Source organism: Rhinolophus hipposideros (assembly GCF_964194185.1).
Source record: "Rhinolophus hipposideros genome assembly, chromosome: 3".
Lineage (NCBI taxonomy): Eukaryota > Metazoa > Chordata > Mammalia > Chiroptera > Rhinolophidae > Rhinolophus > Rhinolophus hipposideros.
The window spans coordinates 56,470,965-56,488,451 of record NC_138049.1 but is presented as its reverse complement, the minus strand read 5'-3'; the positions used below and the strand labels follow the sequence as shown (position 1 = coordinate 56,488,451).

Sequence of the window (17,487 nt, the reverse complement as noted above, 5' to 3'; positions counted from 1 at the left end):
ATGTCTCCATTTTAGGTATAAATATTTATCCAATAAGAAATTTTGAAAGGGTATTTGTAATGAAAACTAGCGTAGAGCTGTTAAAACACCAGCAACTAAACAAACAATTTTTATAAAAATAAAGGGACACCCCTCTACCTCATTTCTTCAATGCTTTGTTTAAAGAAAAGCACATTAAATCAGAAGATGAAGGAATAGATATGTTTTGAAAATTCTGAACAGGAAAGCTGGGTACCTTCAAGAAATTAATGATACAGCTCCAAGTCAATTCTGTCAAATGGATAATTCACCAAATTTTTAATTTCCAACTTTGAAAGTTTATAAGAATTTTTATTAAATGTACAATTTGGGCTTAAGAGGGCTGCATGGAACAAGCACACAAGACCCTTCAGCAGCCCATGATATCCCACCTCCCTCTGTGGCGTTGGCAGTACTTTATCTTCCTGCTGGTGGACACACTAAAATTTGTTTTAAATGGTGTTATGAATGTAAAATTAAAGAGCCAACTTTAAATGTCTTTGAAATCGTAAAAATCTGTTTTAAAAAAATTCATCTGTGGAAGAGACTGCTTATTACCTAATCACAATTTATTCTCCCCTCCCTCCTCAGCTTCCCTTGCTGTAACACAAATTAAGAAGCACTTATCTTCAGTGTCAAACACTAATGAAGAACAAAGGACACATCCAGACCTGTCCCTTCTCCTGAATGACAGATCTAAGTGCCTGCTGGACATCATTACCTAGATATTCCCCAGCACCTCAAACGAAAGCTATTCAAAAATTCTACCTGCATCGCTTTATCTCCAGCGTTTCTCATCTCAGTTAGTAGCACCACTATCTACAGAAGCAGCCACTCTCAATCTAGAAAGTATGCTATTTTTTCTGTTGCTCCACACACTCACTCAGCAAGTCTTTTCGACTGGAGCTCCTAACTGTTTCTGAGCTCTAGTGTGAAATCTACTGAGCTCCACACCCACTGCCTTACTTCAAAACCTTCAGATAATGAACTCCTCACTGCTTTCCAAGTCTCCAATCTAACCTCCACACCAACTATCATACACATTGCCACCAGAATCACCTTTCTAAAATGTAAATATATGTCACTCCCACTTCTCTGCTCCAAATCCATCCATAGTCCCCACAGAAAAGAACAAGTCCAAACCTCTTACCACGGCATATATAGCTGTCCATTATGTGGCTCCTCGTATATGAGTCTTCAGCCACAACAGAATTATCTGCTTTCCCCCAACATGTCATATTTCCTTATAAAAAGCATGCCCTTTACATGCTGATCCCCTCTGACAGAAATAGAACTTCAACTCCTACCCACGGTGCTCTTTGACAAAGAATATCCTTTACAGTGTCTTTTCTCACATTTCCTTGTCTCAGTCTGACTGACAGACAATCGAGGCCTCTAAGAAAAATACTGAGCACACCACAACTCTAAGCGTCTACGCTAGTCAGCCTCTTCTCTCAACTTGAAGCTTCTTGAGGGTGGAGATTTTGCCTTCTCCATATTTGTTTTCAGAGACAAATACAAAAGTGGAAGTGCCACTGTACACTTGGAGATTACAGTGTATGGTTTTTATATCTGCAGTTAGTAAACTGTGTTAAGGCAAAGTTTCCATTTTTTTTTTTCCTTTTTAACTTTCAAACAGCCACGCTTACTATACCTGGAGAAAGAAAGGAAGACTCTTCTGAATTGCTGTCAGCATAGGTGCAGGCAGCTCCTTCTCTTGCTGTAACACCAAATGGGGCAGCAGTAAGCAATCGATGATCCGGAACAGTAACCTCTGGGCTTTCGAGGTGGCAAAGATCTGTGCCCACGATTTAACAAGAATTCCTAATAAGGAAGAGCAATAACAGCAGTTAAGCTTTTAAGGTTTTCTTCCAACTAGAAAATTTTGTCATTTCACTAAAAAACGTATTATTTAAAGCACACAGGAACAAGTTAAAGTAGGTAAGAGGAAGAAACATTTATTATGAGTCAAAAGATCTTGTCAAGTATTGTATTTCCACTAAAGACACAAATTTCTCTGAGTTCTGAGCCAAGAAAAACATACATTTCCCGAGAAAATGGTATTTAATATATACACACTCTCACACACAATGTGACTTGGTTATACATTATGTGTAGCAATTAATAAGCCTTCTCTTTGTTTTGGCTGCTAGGAAACTCAGAGGCAAATTTACAATCCAACTTTAAGAACACTGTAAGATCATACACTACGCTATTATGTGTATACTTACTTTTCCATGGGCTTCATCGTATTACTCCACATTTTTTTTTTGATATTCTTATGTCTTTCTAATTTTATCTTACATACAATTTTATATGCTATCTCAACCCAGTTTGCAACAAGAACAGGCATAACTAAATTCAATTGTTAAAATAGGAAAAAAGGATTAGGTGTAATACCTTGAAGCAATCATTTAAACTCTTTGAACTTCACTTTTTGTAACTTACAATCGTTTAACATAAACAAATAGGGAGTTTAAATTTTAATTCTGAAAGAAGAGAAACAGATATCTTTACTATGTGAGCTATATTATGGTTTCTTAATGCTAGGAGTCTGTCAGTTGCTACATTTGACGATAGTAAGCTTAACAAATGAGCACCCTTTGTTTAATAAAGTAATCAAAAGCAGTTATATAATTCCCATTAGAGTGTATTACTGCTATCGAAGTTTTCTTTACTGAAAAAACGAATTTAAAAGATCACTAAGTGCTTGTCCAAATAGCACCGCGGTACATGTATCACATAAACTTTTATATTTTATTTCATCTTGGAAAGCAAAAAAGGTGATAAAATTAAGTCATTTTCATAAAACACAAAGTTTAAAATTCAAGCTCTGAAGGAACACAAAAATATGCTTATAGAAGAGTATATTGATGTTAAAAAAAATAAACCCAACCAATAAACACTTCTAAGAACAAACGGCAACATTAATCTTCTGTTGTAAAAAGAAATACAATAATCAATCATAAAGAAACACAATGCTCACTTAGCAATATTTTAAATAATGCTGGCTTGCTCCTCATTTTTCCAGTAGGTGAAAATCTTGAAAATGACAGCAATGTAAGAAGAACTCACATTCTAACTAACATTAATATACCCACAAGAGGAACTGCCATTGTCACTGACATCTGAAATGATTCATATCACTCTTAGGTGTCACACGTGTGCTAACTTATAAAGAGCAAGGGCCTTCCAACCAAAAATGCATCATCGACCCTTGTATTTCATTTTCGGCAGTGGTTAAAATGCTTTGCTGAACACCTTAAGTTTTATGAGTTCATAGAAGACACAAGTGATACATTTATTTTACTGCTATAGCAGAACTCTACCTTTTTTAAGTTTCAGTAAAGAATATTTGAGTGTGTGTGGTAGTAAACATGCAAAGAAAGAAATTTTTTAAATAAAAAACTTTGGGAAAAGTTTAAATACATCATGTAGCTCTGTGTAAAACCAAGTCGTTTTCCTGCCTATAAACATATTATTTACTGATGAAGCTGAAAACAGAGAAAAATTGTGGGTAATGTACTCCCACAATTCAAAGAGATGCACTATGAAAGTCCTTAGGTATTTACTTATGTCTACTGCATGCATATGTTATGCTTTAAAAAAATGAAGATTGGGATCATTACAATAATTTTTAAATGTATAGGAACTTTACTCATTTAGGAACATTAAAAAATACATTATGTACTATTAGCTAGCTTTATAAAATAATTAAATTCCAGAAATATTTATTTAGTACATTCCATCTCCTACATTGGAGAAGCTCTTCAACTGATGTGTCCCCAGCTGTATCCCCAGCTCCCAATCCAGTGCCTGATACACACACGAATGCGCGCATGCGCACTCACACACACATAGAGTAAATGTTTTGATTTGTTCAAAATACAACATAATGACAGGAATGAAAAGTTCAAAAACTATGGCCACTACCATGAGTAGGTTTAACATTTAGATAAGACACGCTAAGTACACAAATTATAATAAATGTCAAACTACAAAAAATGTCATAAGGCCAGATGAAGCGCAATCAGGGAGATCAAGTCCACTTGGAAGTGTAGTAAGAAAGGTGGGACAGTGGGCTGGGCACTGAAGGGACATGGGTAGAATTTCAATTACAAAGACAAAAGGCGAAGACTTACTGAGGAGAGAGGGATGATCAAAAGGAAAGGCATGGAAACAGAAAAGCAAAAGACATAAAGAATGAGAAAAAAACAAACAAAAAAATGATTCAAAGGGGAAAGTTGAAGATATTACTGATCCATCAATCCTGCTTTATCAGAAATTACTGTACTACAATTAAGATCCCCGATGCCTTAATCTGAAGGGCAATTTTATCAACAGTTTGCACCTTGCAAATGAACAGCAAAGGTATCCCCAGTTAAGAACTGGCAAGGTGAAAAAAGCCCAAAATTTCAGTTATTACACTCTTTCTCTCAAGTGGATATGATACCATAACCCTGCACACTTAAAATAGGTTCGAACTCTCCACAGTTTATATCTGCTCTTTCTCCATTTTGTTCTAAACCTTTTACATAATAGAAGACAATAAGTTATCTGTCTCTAATTTCTAATGAATTAAATGAGCAACACTGTAGCCGTATACTCTCTTCTCAGTCTCTCAGATCTAGACAAAAGAATATAGATCTAACTGCCATCAAATCAAAAATCAACCATTTAACAAAACAAACAAGGCCCTCAGTTCTTCAAAAGAACACTTTTGTCCTGGGTCGACATATTACCAATCCAAAAATGATTCTGCAGTTCCTGATAAGACTGTCATATATGTAAAATAAAGATACTCCCTGAAATCATACATTTAGCATTATAAGCCTAAAAGCTGAAATGCTTATTAATCTAGATTTTACTATGTTAAATTTATAGTAAATTTTCACTCACATTTTTCTCTAAAGTTAAGATGCCTGAATTGTTACTATATCTTTCACTACATTCTAAACCATCCATATTTACACACTTTTGCATTCTCCTTTATTTTTCACAACAAAGATAAAAGGTTTCATACAGCCCAAATCAGGTTTATTCATATGTTTATAAGATGAAAGGGAACAGATAGAAGGTTTAGGCCACAGAGAAATAAAAACAAAAACTTAAATTCTGTATAAAAACTTCTAAAGAAATCCTTCTCATTTCCCTTTATCCACTTCCTATTTTTAGTTAGCAACACGGTTTCAGTGAACAAAGGTATTCAAATTACTTACTTCCTAAAGAAGATTGAACTCTGGTGTTACAGACTAGGCACAGAAAAAGATTTCTTTTTCAAAGAATAAAACATTTAAAGCATAAATACCCTTAGTGCTATAATAAATTCTTTCCTGACCTCCTTCATACAGAGAAAACCATAAAAATAAAATAGTTTTCTGATATTTTAAAATCTAACAAAGCATAGGTAAGCATTTTAAAAAGTCCATTTTAATTATCCAGTTATTCACAATGTGAGTGATTGACAATAAAGTACTGATAGTAAATTGCTGGTGACCTATTTTCTGTATTTATCATAATTAATTTCAATATTAACACAAGTGTAACAAGAAAAGTTCTGAAGGAAGGTAGGACAAGACAGAGATACACTTGGAAGCCAACATGAATTATTTTTTAGCTAAATCACTGTCTTTCAGATTATTCTTATGATTATATGGAGAATAGTGATATAGCCAGTGTATTAGTATATTCCTATCCATCATGATACTATAGACTCAAACTCAGAAAATTTTAATAATATCAGAAATACATACCCATCACACTATACGTCAGTTGCAGCCCAGCACTGGAAATTTTTTTCCCCAAATAAGGTTTTATATATTTTAATATTTCACCAAGGTATTCTAAAGACTTTGTGACCATGGCAGATTTATCAGAAAGTTCCTGCAGATTCCCGTAAGTTACACCAACAGCCTATAAATAAGGAAAATCATGATTTAGCTTTCCAAGTTTTATACAATACAGACTTCAAAAAATAAAGATTAATTTCTCATTCTCTCTCTCTCTACACACACACACACACACACACACACACACACACACACACACACACACAAAACCACAACAACCCTTACATTTAAGCCTTCATCCTTAACTTTCCAATAAATGTTCACAACAATTAAAATGCAACTAAAAACAACATTTTTCTTTTATGGTTAAAATAAGAACAAAAAAATCAATTCACCAAAAATTATTCATACAAGATCTGACTCAGCAAAGTATTAATAAAAAGACACATGGAACTGATATAAAAGAAGCTTATAACTAAATCACATCGAGACTTCCAAACATCCTAGTATATAACTGAGAATTCAAAATCCTCAAATTCCTACAAGTTAGACCTACAAGCGAGGTTACCAATTCCATACAGGTTAAGACCTCTATAAAGTTCAGCTTTGTGATATGAATTGATTTCTCCCCCCAGAATTCTCTTTATGCGCCATTAGATGCCATTTTAGCTTTCTTAGAGGAAAAAAGGATGAGGTACCAACCAAGAACAGAGATGGCAAAATGGGGAGGTGATGGAGAGAAATGTAAGATGAGGCTGTAAGGAGAACAGTGAAGTGAGAAAAAGAGGAAAGGAAATAAATTGAAGAATAAGTTGACAAACGGTGAGAATAAGTAAGAAGTGAGAAATCACAGAATCGAGAAAAGACTGGCTAGAGATGGGTTAGAAGGTTTAAGGAGAGTGGTAAAGTTTTCAAACCATCACTGGGAACTTTTGGTGGATTTCCATGACCTAAACTGGACACAATGGCATCAAAACACAGTTACGTGATTTTTCTTTTGCTGCTCTCAGCAGATAAGTCAAAGGAGAGAAAGTAAGTCTTTGCATCAAACCAAGATAGAGTGTTTATAGGTGTGACCAAAAAACAAAGGATGGAAGATTGTGAGAGTGGTGGTAAGGGCAGTTGAAATGAGGCCCCCTCGGGCTTAAGATAAATTATCCAAGATGATACTAAAGTTAGCCATGTTGATAGTAAAATGTGGAATGGAGGAAAAGATAAGAAACTTAGTGAACTTAAGTGATTGATCAACTGTGGATTGGACAGATAAGAACAAGAAGAGACATACTTGATGAATCTTTTTTATTTTGTAAATTAAATTTATTGGGGTGACTCTGGGTGGTGAGCACACAATGTGATATATAGATGATGTATTATAGAATTGTACAGATGAATCCTCTTTTCGATTTAGCTCTGCCATTGGTTCTCTACACTTCTTTCCCTAGACCACAAGTTCTCAAACTTTTTGTCTTAGTTCTTTTTATACACTTAAAAATGGAGGATCTTAAAGAGCTTCCTATTATACAGGTTATGTCTATTGATATTTACCATATTAGAAATTAAGAGAAAATTTTAAATTATCAGTTCATTTAAAAATAATAAATATTGTATACTAACATAAATATACTTTTGATGAAAAACAACTATTTTCCAAAACAAAAAAAGAATTTAGTGAGAAGTGGCTTTTTAAAACATTTTTGCAAATCTCTTTAATTCTGAATATAATCAGTTACAACATGTTACAGATGAAAATAAGTTAGTCTCACAAGTATATGTAGTTGAAAGAAGAACAAGTATTTTAATAGATTTTTCAGATAACTGTGGGAACTCCTCTTTGATATTACACCAAAACTTGACAAATAGCATTTCTTAAATGTTAGTTATAATATGAAATCCAAAAACATGTCAATGAACATTTTGTACTATGCTATATTGGTCTATCTTGCTCTTAGAATGAATGTTTTATACCCATGCCTGCTTTCTGAAAAAACTGTCACTTGGGTTATTTAGAAAACATGCATGGGTCTAAAAAATGGGTCACTTGGAAAATTTGGGTTCCCTGAGTTATGCAGCTTCCCAGTCAATGCTGACACATTTCTTTATCCACATTAAAAAATCATATTGGTTAATACCCCACCATTGTCATTGAAAAAGTCTTTAAGTATCAAGAAGCTTTCAAGCTCATGATTGCAAATACAAGTTTTCCAAAATTCTAATTTTCTTAAAAGCCCAAATTATGTTATTAGCAACAACCACCATCAGCTGCTTTCTTTGAAGTGACAGGCTCATTTCACTCGTTTTTGAGAAAATGTCTGACAAATACACAAATCTGAATAACCATATTTTACCAGTTGTTCTACAGGATAAAAGCAGTCAGTTCAGTTTGCAACTCAAATTATCACATAACTGCTTTTTATTTAGACACTCATCTTGCTTTGGTACGCAGTAAAAGTGCTTCAAGTGCACTTTCCATTGTCATTCATGGAACATTAAAACGACATGAACTCAAAGGTCAAAAATCTAATAAAATAAATAATTTTACTGCTTCATTAAGGACATTCTTAAATAAAACTGGCTTTTTTTTCCTCTTATGATTGCATAACAGTGAAAAATTATAACGACTGCTATATAATCTTGGGCCATGGTGTTGATTTGTGCTAAAGCTTTTGCACTATTTGTGCAAATATCAACAAACTTTTGAGTAAAACTCCTGAAAAGGTATTAGTAAACCCCAGAGTCTATGAAACACACTTTTGAGAACCAGTGCCCTAGATCTCAATATTTCTCTACATTTAGCCTTAACCTCCTGAGATGACGAGATGTGCTATTTCTCAGTGTCTTGACTATCACTACTTACAAGTCATGCTGTCACTTCTCTGCAGAAAATAATTAACATAGTAGGCCCAAGCCTGCTCTCCTTAAAGAGACCTACTTGAAAGGTTTGCCCATGGCTGGTGTTTGGGATCATAGATTTTCCCCACCATTTCCTGATTGATTCTAAACTGTGTGTGCAAACAATATGAGGTGTGATCAAACAATACAGTGAATGTTTAAATTAAAAAAAAAAATGGTTATAACAGTAAAAGACACATTGTTATAAATCCCCCTCAAAATACTCCCCCTCACTTCAAACACAATGATCCCATCATTCTTGCTACTTTCTGAAGCAGTTCTGCAAGTCCTCTTTGGTGAGTGTCTTTAGTTGCACTGTCAGGGCTGCCTTCATGTCCTAAATCATTTTGACTTTGGGGAAGAGCCAGAAGTCACATGGTACCAGATCCATGTGGTGGATGAGGACACACTGTAATGCTTTTATTTGACAGAAATTGCCGTGTACCAGAAGCGATGTGTGACACAGAGCATTGTCGTGATGGATAATGATTTACGACACATTTTAAAACATACGTTCTCTCAACTGTAGCTCACACCCAACTGACTGCACTGAACAAGTTGAACCTTGTCACACACTGTTATTAAGGTTTGATGCATTACTTCGTGTATCGAAGATCCCTGCCTTTCCGTTGGATGGCACTCGGCAGCAGCATTCACCGTATTTTGTGATCACAACAGAAAGGCTCTGTGTCACACACTGCTTCTGGTACTGTGATTTCTGTCAAATAAAAACATTACAGTGTGTCCTCCTCTATCTTATTCACCGTATCTGACCCTGTGCGACTTCTGGCTGTTCCCCAAAGTCAAAATGACCGTGAAAGGTAAACATTTTGTATCAGTTCAGGAGATCGAGGCAGCCAGGGCAGCGCAACTAAAGGGACTCACAATGGAGAACTTCCAGAACTGCTTCAGAAAGTGGCAAGAACGATGAGATGAATGTGTTCAAAGTGAGGGGTAGTATTTTGACAGGTATTAATGGCAATGTGTCTTTTACTGTAATAAACTTTTTAAAATGTAAACATTCACTGTATTTTTTGATCAGACCTCATATATTTTATGCTGAATATCTGCTTCCCTTCTAAGAGTCTGGGATTTCGTAAGTGCTAGGCAAAGGCTGCTATGTGACCAGCTTCCATTAAAAACCTTGGCCAATGAGCTTTCTGATAGACAACACTTCACAAGTCCTTGCTGAAAGAATTAAGCACGTCCAGTGGGACAGCCAGGAGGAGACTCTTGGATGCTGTGCTTGGTTTCTCCGGACTTCACCCCATACACCTTTCCCTCTTTGCTGAATGCACTTTAAATCCTTTCATAAGTCACAGCTATGAGTACAACTATATGCTGAGTTCTGTTAGCCCTCCTAGTGAATCACCGAACCTGGGGATGACCATGGGGACCCCTAACACAAGTTCAAATGAACCAAGTTTAAAACTGAACTACTCCCCCACCCTAAATCATAATGTTCCTATTTCTCCTTAAGATATCATCATTCTTCTAGATAAATATAGATAGCATTTATTTCATATCTACTCAAAAATCTCATAATTCAATCTTCAGTTCCTTCTAAATCTCACTAGGGTTCTGGCCAATAGTTCTCCTGCACCTTTAATCTACTCTATTGTTACGAAGTTTCCAAAAAAGTCATTTAATCAAATCAGAACTACTCAAAATTTTATAAAGCCTTCAAACTGTTCACAGGATAAAATCCAAACTTCTTATACCAAGGTACTCTGAACTCTAACCTACTGATTGATCTATTAATTAACTGGCACTTAGTATATATGGTCTTTTATTACTATTTTAACCTCTTCGAATATCTTGTATTCTCAGACAAGTAAAAGTTCTTTAAGATCAAGGACTACTTCTTTTGGTTTTTCAAATCCCTAAGAGATCCTAACATAATATCATCAGCATTTAGCAAATAATTATTATTTAGTGATTGACAAAAGAATAATTAATATGGACTGGGTTGAATTAAAAGAGCCTTTGAAAATGATCAGTGGAATAATACATGACTCCTACCCCCCTTTCTGGTCCAGGATGGTTCCTAGCATAGGTGTTTAATTAATGTCAGGTTGAGAGCCAATCAACGACTATATAAAAAGCTCACAGTAATGTGTATTTTACATCTGCATATACTACTACTAAATATTTTTAGGATTTATATAACATCTCTAATTGTCACACAATTGTCCTTTAACCTAATAGAAACCAATAGAAGAATTTACATTTATGAAAAGAGCTTATGGGTTGTAATTATTTTCAATGCAGTTAATACCAACCGTTTTGTGAGAAAATAAACCAACTTTTACTGTGAATAGCTTAGAAAAACACAAATTCAAACACATTAACAACCTTGGCTATAAAGTAAAGACCATCACATAAGATAGATTCCTATAAAATTAATAATTGAAGATAAAATGTTGAATGGGACTATTTATTATAGAGACAAACAAATGGATTGAATTTTAAAGCCCCAATCACACTATTATATGAAGTATTTGGTGCTTATGCTGAATAGACTAAAATTTTACTGTAAAATTTACACTGCTACAGGATGGTTGACATCAGTTGGAAGTATTATGGACCACATACAAGGAAATTTAGTTCCCAAGTACCTGAAGAATACTGTTAATCCAGCAATTTCAGCAACAAGCTATTCCTACAATTTAGGTCAGCCTTAGTGCAAGGCTTTCATGTAGCATTCTTTCCTCTTATTTTTCATTAAATGTAATTCTTCTGCTGTCTTTAAGAGTGAATTGTACCATACCTTAGATTCACATTTTTATTCTTCCAGAACATTATAGTATCAGGCATCCAATAACATGAATCAATTTTAAAAAATTCCTGTTCTAGAAGGACGTTATGAACAATTTCAAGTTTTTTTGAAAAATGATTGTAACTGATCTAGACAACTATATTAATAATTGAAAAATACCTCAAAGAATCGAATAAGTGCTTTTTTGGGGTCTTCCGGGATGGGTAAACATTCAACTTGAGACTTTGCGAAAATATTCTTTACTTCTGAGAGTTTAAACAGCAACCTCGTCAGTTCAGCCAACTGTTCCACGTACTCTTTTTCTATTAAAATAAAATTACGTTGATATTTACATAATATTTTTATTATATAAATTTGTTATATACATAAATGAGAAAGCAGGAAATGTAGCGTTCTTCATTAAAATACTTTTCTTTTAAAATTCAAATTTCCAAATAATTAAAAACTGAATTAAGTTTCCCTAACTAAGGAAAGGTTTTATTACACTTTAAAACAAAAAACATGTACTTGTGAACATCACAGCCCTAGAAGTTATTAATGTAAAGCCACCTCATATAATAACATAGCAAAGCAAATTTGGAGCATTTTTTTTCAGTCCAGCCATTCTGTGATTTATAAATGTTCATACAGAATAGCTTTAGGGAAAGGAATGTCTTACAGACAACCAGAAATGTAAGGGATATCTAAAAAAAAGTACAAGTATAACTCAGTGACTAATAGTAAAACAGAAGAGAGGAAAAATATGTAATATAAATTGGGAATTATTCATAATTGAATAGTTTTCTTTTTAGGGTTTTCAGTGATATCTGGTTATTTACTTCCTATTTCTAATTTCTTTGTGATTAGTTTCTTCAAAGTAAAAAAATAAATAAATAAATGCTTGTCACCCAAGAGTTAGTTTTTGTTCCTGACTTCCAAGGAAACGAATTCTTTTATCTTTACAGGACAGAAATTTGTCATATATAATAACAGGAAAATAACAAGAAAAAGAAATAGCCTGTAAAAAGAAATAAATTTCTGTTTATATTCATACCTAATTACAAATATATTTTTTATCTTTTCTCTTAACTTATATAACAAAACAGGAAATGTTAAACATATATAGCTATCTAGATAGCAAAACGCCTGCAATACTTACCTACTGACTGTTCGGAATTTATATCAATGAATAAATCATCAGATACATAGAGGTTGTTTATATACATTTGCAAAATGCAACGGATCCATGATCTTACAGTTAAGGCTTGAAAAGATACACAGCCTGACTGAGAAAGTGCTTCACATAACATGCTGTAAAGATAAATTGATGGATATTAAAAACAAAAACAAAACCCGACAATAAGTTCCCTGAATACAGAGATTAAGAAATAAAGAAAAACATTCTAACACCCCCCACTTATTGGCCTTACTTATTTTACAGGCAAACACAACTAATACAGACAGGCATTGCTGAAAATGAACACTACAGATACACACAAAAATATATTTTAGATAAATATTCTTGCTTTTATTTGTCATGTTCTGATTTTTAATTTTCTTGTTCCACTGATGGCATATGTTTATGGTTTATGCCTAGGGAACTAGGTAATGAAGAATATGGTTAAAGATGGAAAGCATGGGAGGGGTTTATAACTAGCTTGTTGAGATGATAATGAAGGGAATGACAAGTGGAATAAAAAACAGTGGTCCTTAGAGTGAATAAACCAAGAAGCTGGTCATGACCATATACATAAGAAAAAAGTTAAAGACATAAAGACAAAAAATATTTCTGTGTGGGTTTCCTGACCAATCCCATTCTTGCCCCTTCCTTTCCTGCTCCCCACCAAAGAGGCTGTCATTATTAAAGAATTCCAAAACAAGATCTGACCAAAATAAAAAAAAATAAAAAAAATTATTTCTATGAAGCCCAGGGCTTGGCTAATTTGATTTCTAATCATTTTATAAGTGGAGGTAGAAAGGATGAGGATGTTCTTAGCTAACTATAAAGTATTATATAAAGTCAGAAATTTTAAAAATACATATAAATGTAATTCTAGAAATACTGTTTTAAAATACTTTGAATATTAGTGGCCATAAAAATAGTACACAATACAGAAGAACTCAGATTGGTAATGTATTACCTATACAACTTTCCAAAGCTATTTAACATCTTTGCATTTCAGTTGCTTCGAATGCATTTCAGTTGCTTCAAATGTTACTAATACACTAATAGTTTTTTAAAACTAAAATAATTTTGGATAATTTTAGCAAAGGTGTTTAACAAATAATATAAATGTTTTTTGTTATTACAGAATTCTCAAGTTCAATGGAATCTAAAAGTAATCAAATTAAAGTTGAACTCCTTTACTTTACAATTGAAAGCCAATGAGAAATGACTTAATGACTGTTGAAAGAACTTCCTTTTGAGAAGACACCTTACCAGCTGCATCACTCTTCCTTTTCACTGACTCCCAGCTTGAACAAGAACTACAATGGTCTCTTAAGTTGGTATATTTATTTTATTTTCCCTTATCTTAATATTCTTATTCAAATATTCCTGATTACTCTGTATTATTTCTATTTTAACTTTGTTTATTGTATATTTTTACTATTGGGGTTCCTCCGATCTCTCATGTATTGTGGCAGGAGATACTTATAGATAAGGAAACCAATGTTCAGGGTAGTGCGGTGTCTTATTAACGATCACCCAAATTAAGAGTCAAAGGTTTAAAAATCTAGCTGTGAAAAGGAAAGCTATCATTAAATCTAAAACTTCAATAACATGTCAGTGTCTTGCAAATTCAGCAATATTAATTGCATAATTTCTTTCACAATGTTGAGTGCAGAAAGGTCATTTCAGGATGGGAATGTGGCAGTCCTACAAAACCAGTTTTGAAAAAGGGCTTAAGCAGCACCATTTTTTTTCTTTTCTTTTTTTTAAAGCAGCCCATGAAACGTAAGTTAGACTTCCTACTATACTACTGGCAAGATGTTGATAAACCTAAAAGCAAGAAACTGCCAAAATGAGACTACTGGTAGTAAAAGACCAGTTTCTTTTGTGAAAATTCTTACTTACTGTAAAATTCATACTGAAAATTCATACTGAAAATTTACTGAAAATTCATACTGACCTGTCATGAGTTTACATTACTGTGCATACCTGAAAGAAAATACTTACCTATTTTGGAGGAAATGACTTAAATATCTTGCCACAACTTGGGGCCAGATGATATCATCCCAACCAAAAAGTTGTATCATTGACAGAACTGGTTGAGGCTGAACATCTGACGGGGCAGTACTGGGCATGTCCATCGCAAGCAAAGTAAAATCTAGATTTAAAACGAGAGAAACTTATGGTGAGAAAATTGTTAAAACTCTTTCCCTTCCCCAAGTTATAGCAATTATGATTTTAAAAAAAATCAGCACTGAAGAATAAAATGTCACATTTAGAAACATAGAACAAAAAGCTAAAACTAAATTAAATTTATATTGTCAAAATTTTTTCTGGGGAGATCCTCTAGCCCTCCAAGAGAGGGTCTAGAATAATTTATCTCAGCATTATTGCTATTAATCTATAATGACTCCCTCAAATTGCAAATTCTAAACCTGATTTTCTAATGCGCCTTCCTCATTCAAAAAACCCATTTAAAAATATTTCTAGCATCTACGCTTCTCCAGTGGAGCTAATTTACCTGCCACAGGTGAAGAGTTTACTCTTATTGTAGACACTGGGCATTGTCTTCTATTAAACATGGATCTCCTACGAAAGAATCTATGGCACTCCACTTCCTTAGGGACCAACTAGCCTAGGAACTAGAAGTCCTTAATTAACCATGTTAAATAAATATACTTTATTTTGGGATTTCCTGGGGAATCCCCAACTTAATTTGTATTATATTAATTTTTTTCAATAAATTCCTTATTAAGCACTGCCTCCAAGCAGCTCTCTCAAATGATGACTATTTATTTATTCGCCCACTCCTCTCATACCACTTGACCTACAGGTAGGGTGAGTTTACTTCTTGGTCCACATTGCTGTTTCTAGATCATTCTCCCTTCCTCCTCTTACACCTCCAGCTTTGATTCTTACGTCATCAGATTATACCAGCCACTAACTCTTCTTGCTGCATTTTCCTACTGCTTCCTAGTTCATCTACACTCATTCTTTGAAGATTGTAGCTCACTATCATACTCTCTAACAGCACTCTTGTCATAATCCTTGAAGATATTTCTCCCAATATCCTGGCCTCTCAGTTTCTTGAACTCATTCTCCTCCAATGAATCTATCCTCCACTTTACTTGAGTCTTTCACTCCCATGGTGATACCAAGAGCGTGGCATTACCAGGAGGTACAATCTATCCATAATTTCAACTTCGAGGACTCCATTTTCTGGCACAAAACTCGTTTTCCAACTCTTTTCCTCTACGTCCCCAACTGCAACAATTTTTTGATTCTACCAGGACCTACAATTCATTGATCTGATAACCTTTTCCTTGTCCCTCACTGCCTTCGTGCTTTCCTTTCCCTTTTTAGGCAGCTTGACTGCATGTCCACTAGGCACATTTTTTTAAAGATCAACTCCCTTGCTTCTTACTTGATTCATTGTACTTGCCTGGAAACACCATCTATTTAATTCTAACTCTTGGTTATCTCCCCACATGCACCTGCACCAGTACAAATGGCTAATGAGCCACCACGCTGACTGATCTCACTTCGAATTTATGACTACAAACCTTAAGTGGGCCCTTAGAGCTGGCCGGCATTCCTACCACATTTCTCTAGACCATTCAGCCTTTTATTCTACTAGGGGACTATTGCATACCTTCTCTCCAACATCAGCCAGCACCTCTTCCCCATCTCCACATCCAGCTGATGCCCTAGTTACTACATCACAGAAAAATAAAAAACGTAAGAGGAGAACCACCACAAGCTCCTACCACATCTATCCAGCCCCCTCCACCTGGGCGCATTTTCTCTGCTTTCTCTTCTGTTACCACAGATGATGTGAGACCAAGTCCTCTATGGGATCCCATTTCTCCTGGGCAATGAAACACAAGTGACTCTTGCATCATCAATTTTTCCATCACTCTAGAACATTCCTGTCAGCATTATAAATATGCTGAAATTTCTCCCATGTTACTTAAAAAAAAATATATCTTTGACCCCACTTACCCCTCTAGCCAATATCCCCATTTTTCTACTTCTCTTAAACAGTGATACCCAAAAAGATTTATCTACATTTGCAGCCTTTAATTCCTCTTCTCACATTTTCTCTTGAACCATCTTCAGTCAGGCTTTTGCCTCTAACACTACATCAAAACCACTCTTCAAGGTCATCAGCAACCTCACTCTTGCTAAATCCAATGACCAATTCTCAGGCCTCATCTTACTTGACTAATTAACAGCATTTGAACTGCCGATCACTTCCGCTTCCTTTAAATGCTCTGTCATTTTGATTTCCAGGACATTGCACTTTCTTGGTGTTCCTCTTTCCCTCACTGGTACTCCTTTCTTGGTTCCTCTCTACCCTACAAATCTGAATATGGGATATCCTAGAGCCCAGTCCTCAGACATCTCTTTTCACCAATACTTACTCCAGTGGTGATCTCATCCAGTTCATAGTTTCCAAATTCAAACCTCTAGCTTGCATCTCTTCCCTCAATGCTAGACTCATTATCCATGTGCTTACTTAACATCTCTATTGGATTTTAATAAATATCTAAAAAAATATGTCCAGTTATCAAAATTCTAGTCTTCCCTCATAAAATGTGCCCCTGCCACAATCTTCCTCATCTCAGTAAATGGGGAATTCTCTCTTTATCTATTTGGCTTACTATATCATACTCACTTAGAAAATTCTATCAGTTCTACCTTTAAAATACTTTCTCTACCTTTGGATTGGGAACCTGACCACTTATCACCACCTCTACTGCTACCACTTCAGCCCAAACTGCTCATTTCTGAGTTGTTACAATAGTTTCCTAACCAGCCTCCTTGCTTCTCCCCCATTACCTCTCTGTAGTCTACTCTCA

At 34.7% G+C, this 17,487-nt stretch overlaps 1 protein-coding gene across 1 annotated transcript in view; it reads right to left on the bottom strand.

The window, feature by feature from the left end:
- The window catches only part of MMS22L (MMS22 like, DNA repair protein), a 113,565-nt gene that overhangs the window by 18,750 nt on the left and 77,328 nt on the right, over positions 1-17,487 (bottom strand). Inside the window, exons 16-20 of the mRNA XM_081044935.1 lie at positions 14,633-14,783; positions 12,614-12,765; positions 11,635-11,777; positions 5,772-5,931; positions 1,673-1,842 (exon numbers count right to left, since the gene is read on the bottom strand). Of these exons, the coding sequence (XP_080901061.1) occupies positions 1,673-1,842; positions 5,772-5,931; positions 11,635-11,777; positions 12,614-12,765; positions 14,633-14,783 (776 nt within the window). The remainder of the gene's footprint in view (positions 1-1,672; positions 1,843-5,771; positions 5,932-11,634; positions 11,778-12,613; positions 12,766-14,632; positions 14,784-17,487) is intronic.